The 6,416-nt window shown below is 38.8% G+C and overlaps 1 protein-coding gene across 1 annotated transcript; it reads left to right on the top strand.

Annotated features, from left to right (window-relative positions):
• The first annotated feature begins 1,836 nt into the window (after positions 1-1,836).
• On the top strand, positions 1,837-2,427 carry LOC145096178 (uncharacterized). Its single transcript, XM_079033945.1, has one exon. The coding sequence runs from the start codon at positions 1,837-1,839 to the stop codon at positions 2,425-2,427; it is 591 nt and encodes a 196-aa protein (XP_078890071.1).
• The last annotated feature ends 3,989 nt before the right edge of the window (positions 2,428-6,416 follow it).

The following is a 6,416-nucleotide window of genomic DNA, read 5'->3' as shown; positions in this document are numbered from 1 at the left end:
TTTCTTCTTTTATAGAAGTTTATGACTAGTGGATCTAACACACCCCTGATTACACCACTTGAAGACCCGAAGTCCACCTTTCGTAAAAACACAGATAAAACTGTAGGAGAAGCTGCAACAACAAAGAAATCACCTTTTAAGAATATAAAATTGGTTTTTAGTAAGAAGAAGGGAAAGCAAGTGGTAAAATACAACAAGGAACCAAAAGACGAAAGCACATACGAAACAAAATACGAAGAAAGCGATAACGAATTATAAAATGGTAGCAATCAAGCAAGAGAACCCGAAAACATCATGGTGGACATTACTGACATTTCCATGGAGGCATACAAGAATAGAATTCGTGACGACATCGGACCAGGACTTGTGCAACCCGCCATACCTTCCACTACCATATTTGAACTAAAGGGGCAGATCCTAGGTATACTCAAGGAGATTGCATTCACCGAAAAAGATCACGAAGATACCTACAAGTATCTTGATGAAGTCAATGACATCGCCGACGACTTCAACATTTCAAATGTTCCACGTGAAACATTGTTGTTGAGAATGCTTCCGGTCACTTTCAAGGGAGCAGCCAAAGACCGGTGGAAGGCGCTACCACCGGGTGCGATAACTACATGGGATAAGATGCATGAAGAGTTGTTATAACAATTATGCCCACCATCGATGGTGTCTAAGCTTAAAAAGGCCATTTCTAACTTTGAACAAAAATTAGGGGAGTCGCGGTTTGAAGCATGAGAGCGCTACAAGGGTCTACTTCAAAATTGCCCCTAAAACGATCTGAATGTACAACAAGAGGTTTCTATATTTTACGATGGGGTGAATATCACAACTAGGCAAGTCCTTGATTCTGAAGGCCCTTAACCAAGAAAATTCTCACGTAAATCAAGGAGCTCATGAAGAATTCTCCAAACATTCTAGAGAATACCATAACCCATGAAATGATGTAACAAGGAGATCGACTAATGCTGCTTCGGAAGACATGTCAGCGGTTTTGGCAATGTTGCAAAACATGGATAGGAGGATGACTAGGATGGATCAAACAATACATGCAATAAGAGTTGGGTCTGAAAACTATAACGGGCCACATTTGACTAAGGACTGTGGTCTTGATGAGAATGGACACCGACAGGTTCAAGATTTCTACTCGAGTCGCGATCGATTTGATAAAGACTAGAGAAATCCCAAGAAGAAGTGCAAGAAATCCAAAGAAGAGAAATATAAACAAAGAGGAAGAGGCTTTTACCAACGACAGGAACCAGCTCTTGAAAAGAAACCCGATTTCAAGTTAATGCTTACCCTTTTTACTACTGCATCCGAAAAAAGGCACAAGAAACAGATGAATCAATTAGAGAGCAACAAATTATGATGAGGGAACGATAAACTATACTAAAAAATCAGCAAGCTTACATTTTAAACGTTAAAAAACAACTTGGGCAACTAGCTAAGCAAATGAATGAAAGATCTTCGAGAGGACTTCCAGGATATACCGAACAAAACCCGAAGGGAGCTCACATCCAAGCTGTACCGACCATGTGTGGGAAAATTATTACTCATTTTACTCCCATTGACAGAAACAACCCAGATAAGGAGTAGGAAGTTCGAGAAGAAATTCAAAGAAAGGAAATTGAACAGTCAACACGACGTGGTACTAATGCCACAATGTGGCAAGATTCTTAAAAGAAACAATTTGAACCCGTTAATACATATCGCCAACCATCGCGCTTACCACGTAGATAAATCAAATAAAAGAACATAGAAGACTACCGGAATTTCTTAGATCATATCAAGTCCCTTGAAATCAACATACCATTCCCTGATGCCTTGGCTGAAATGCCAAAATATGCTAAGCTTCTCAAGGACCTCTTAACAAACCGCAAGAAAATGGAAGGATTATCTAAGGTGGTACTAAATGAGACTTGCTCCACTGTAATGCTAAACATGTTACCAAAGAAGATGGGTGATCCAGGAAGCATAACGTTACCGTGCCAATTTAGGCATTTAGCGACTAGTCATGCTCTAGCCGACTTGGAAGTAAGTGTTAACTTGATGCCTTATTCGTTTTTCAAAAAGCATTATCTCCCTGAACGAAGACCGGTCCAAATGGTCAACGATTTAGCTAACAAGACTATGACATTTCTAAGAGGTATTTGTGAAGACTTACTAGTAAAAGTTGACAAGTTGGTTTTTCCCACAAATTTTATTGTATTAGACATAGAGGAAGAAGAACAAGTCCCAATCATCTTTGGAAGGCCCTTCTTGAGCAACTCCCGAGCCTTGGTAGATATTAGAGACTCCAAACTCACTCTTCGAGTTCGAGAAGAAAAAATCACTTTTGGAGAGAATCGAGCAATTCAACATTCTAGGATAAGTAATGACATGGCATTTTCAGTTTATGTTATTGATGATGTACTTGAAAGATAGCTAGGAAGGTGGAAAGAAAAAGACACCAAGAGATATATGGTGCTAGGAGAAGGTGATTTTGATGCCGAACTTGATATACAAGAATTGGAGAAGTTATTAGAAGAAAGTGAGTACAATTAAGTGAAGAAAGAGGCATAACAAGCAACACGATGTGGCACTATCAACACGTCATGGTCATCAATTTTTCTATGATATGACATTAAAAACTACGACAACACGACCTGGAAGGAGGCCCATGTCGTGGCATCTGACGAAAAACCAAAATATGTTGGATTAGTGTCTAAGCCTATAACTATATTTGGTATGTACTTGACCTGATTGTAGCATGGTCCTTTTAGGTTGCCTTCACCAAAGCAACTTGACTGGATGAATAATGGAAAAAGCAGTTATTATGGTTTATTAATATTTTATATGAATGACATATTAAAAGAGAAATCATATTCTTTAATTAATATTGGCCAAAAATTAATTTTTAATTAAATTTGTAGTAAAAAGAGATTAATTAAACTTAGGGGATAGATATTGTAATTATAACATAGTTGCAATATGGGCTGTGGATCCCTTAGGAAATGGATGGATGATTTTATATGGAAGTCCATATAGAAATCGTCCAAGGATGGGTATTCTGGAAGATTCCTATGGGCTGCTTAGAGCCTAAACGACCGAATTAGCTCTTTTTCTGAAATCCTAATTCCTCATCTATATAAACACCCCTTGGCTTCATATTTTTGGCTAACACTAACCCTAGAAGAGTTCCAAGAGCCGAAAATAGCATCCTCCCTCTCTCTCTTGCATTCTCCAATTGCTTGGGTGTTTGTGATCTGTTAGAGGCATCACATTTGAGGTGCTAGGTTCTCAAAAGCTGAAGGTCTTCAAGCTATAATGGAGAGGTGATATCCTAACTCTTCTATATTTATGTTTTTAGGGTTTATAAGCTCTGGATGATTATTTCATGTACAACTAGAAAAACCTAGATCCAAAGCTTTAGGGTTTGCATGTGCACCGTAGGATTGATGTTTTGCTCATAACCCAGTAGTGGTATCTGAGCCTAGGATGTTTTTCTATTGTATTAGATGATATTCTTATTCATTCAAATCAAAATTTTTTTGATTTTTTACTTATGAACAGTGACCACGACGTGGCATAGATTAGCACGACGTGGCAGCATGCCAGAATGCAAATTTCAAGTTTTCTGCCCAAATTTGATTTGGATAATTACCATAATTTGCTTTTCGAAATTTAAATCAGATTTTTCTGTGATGGTAATTGATTTCCTAATCAAACGAATTCGGTCTATAAGTGGAGTATAAGGTTACTGCCTATAAAATGGCAGTTTAATGGGTGTCCACTATCACCCACAACATCCTTGATTGGTGGAAGGTCGTTAGAAGAACAGTTAGGATATGTCAACTAATTCCTCATTAATAAGTATAATGATTTAAAAAAGTAACTAAATGTTTTATAAATTCCCAATCTTAGTTACTTTAGGAAAAATGTGAAATGATGCTATTCCATTAAATTACACTTTGCACCCTACCAAGTCGTTAGTGGAGCGTGCGTGGATGACTAGCACGCTAATTTGGGACTAGCAATGGTGAAAAATGGTAGCTCGATATTTATCATAGATCAATGGAGCTTGTGTGGTTAACCAGCACATTGATTAATTGGTAAATGACATTGAGAGTACCACGTACATTTGCGTGGTTATTTACACCTTATTTGTGATCCTCGGTATCCCAGTCACAAATTTGAAGGGCATATCGAGATTTAACATGCCATTGAAAAGTTCAATGAATCTCAAAAGATCTAATAATTTCAACTCATTTAAAACTTAATTGTCTTATCCATTTTTCATCGTGGCAAATGGGAAACGGTCATTTACCTACTTTCAAATTATTTGCAATTAGATTACGACATCCCTCTTCTGAATTGTAAATAATTATGTTGGGTCCTAGCCACAATTTTTCATTTGGGTGTTTAATTAGGGATTATTAATCTTATCTAAACTTTGTCACTTTTCCTTTTCAGATGTCTACTCCAAACAACAACGCTTCTGGATCAACCCCTTCCGGCTCATTCTAACTCATGAACTTGTGTGGGAGGGTGATATTTGATGGGTCCAACTTCAATGATTGGATCTGCAAAATCCGAATGGTCACCCACTACGAGGAAAAAGAGTATGTTCTAGAGAAAGAGCTAAAGGAGATTGACCACACCACTGTTATGAAGGTTCATTACATCATGCTCGCAATAATGATTGCTGAACTCCAAAAGTCCTATGAGGACTACTACCCATTCAAGATGCACCAAGATTTGATGAAAAGGTACCATCAAAGTGCAAGGATGGAGAGGTATGAGATCATCGCTGAAATGATCACTATCAAAATGAAGGATGGAGAATCCAACATGGCCCACATGCAGAAAATGTAGAGATACGTGGAACACTTGCTAAAGTTAGAAGTCAACTTCGATGAGGAGCTAGTCATATATATCATTCTACATTCCTTACCTCCTTGCTACGACCAGTTTCATATGACTTACCACATGAACATGGAGGAGGTCACTCTAACCAAGCTTAAAGGCCTGCTAAGGACTGCTGAGAGTAGTCTAAAAGGCAAATCTATTGCACCTACTCCTACTATTGTTGCCCCTGTTTTGGCTATTGGGCAAGGAAAAGCAGAGAAGAGGAAGGCTCCCTAAAAGAGCCACCATAAGGGAAAGTCTCATGATAGTACCTCTTCTAGTGGAACCAAAGCTAGTCCTGCTGCTCCCTCTTCCAACCTGAAGGAGGCAGAGTGCTTCCATTGCCTCGACAAAGGGCATTGGAAATGAAGCTGCCTCAAGTATCTACAAGACAGAAAGGATGCGGAGATAAAGCCCACCTTCGCTGCTATTTATGTTATTCATTCTAATAACTCATCACATGCTATGTCTTCGGTCCTCGATACAGGATGTGGTTTTCACATTTGTTATGATTTGCAGCGTCTAAGAAGAAGTAGTGATGTGGAGCATGGGAAGATAAACTTTACCAATTAGAATAGGATAGAGTCGCTTGTCACCAAGATTGGAGTTTACTATGTAGTGCTTAGTAGTGGGTTAGGATTTGATTTGAATAGTTGTTGCTATTTCTCAGAAATGATGTGAAACATTACTTCTTTTCATGGTTTGTATAAACAAGGTTTTAGATTTTCATTTAATAATGAAACTGGTTCTATTAATGCTTTCTTTAATGGTACTTTCTTTTTTGGAGCATTTCCTTGTAATGCAATATATGAAACTATGATGGCTGTAGACAACTTAGGAAATGATGTGTTGCATATTGATTCTTCCAATGGTTTAGATAAAGCATGCTTGTGGCATTGTCGTCCTGGACATGTCAACAAGAAGCACATAGCCCAAATCCAAAAGGATGGAGTGCCGGAGTTATTCGACCTTAGGGACGATGACACATGTGAGTCTTATTTACATGGAAAGATGACCAAGTCACCCTTCACTGGTACTTATGAAAGGGGTGAGGGTTTATTGGATCTCATACATAACGACGTATGTGGGCCCTTTAGATCCACCACAAGGGATGCAAACCGCTTGTATGCGACTTTTACCGATGATTATAGCAGATATGGGTACATCTACTTAATCAAAGAGTTTAAGCAAGAAGTAGAGAATCAGTTGGTTAGGAAAATTAAGAAGCTCCTATCCGATCGAGGGGGTGAGTACCTTAGTATTGAATTCCACGACTACCTCATGGAATGCTTAATTGTTTTGCGATTGATGCCACCTCGGACACCACAATTGAATAGTGTGGCTGAGAGGCGCAATCGAACCTTGTTTGACATGGTTCGTTCCATGATGAGTCGAGCTTCGTTACCTATCTCATTCTGCAGGTATGCCTTAGAGTCTGCCGCCCATATCCTTAATCTAGTCCCGACTAAGAAGGTTGCCAAAACACCTCACAAGATGTGGATAGGGAAAGCTCCCTCGTTGGCACA

The sequence above is a fragment of the Lactuca serriola genome, chromosome 3 (assembly GCF_051521515.1).
Source record: "Lactuca serriola cultivar US96UC23 chromosome 3, Lser_US96UC23_V15, whole genome shotgun sequence".
NCBI classification, from domain to species: domain Eukaryota; kingdom Viridiplantae; phylum Streptophyta; class Magnoliopsida; order Asterales; family Asteraceae; genus Lactuca; species Lactuca serriola.
The sequence above is the reverse complement of the archived record's forward strand: the minus strand, read 5'-3'. Positions and strand labels throughout refer to the sequence as shown.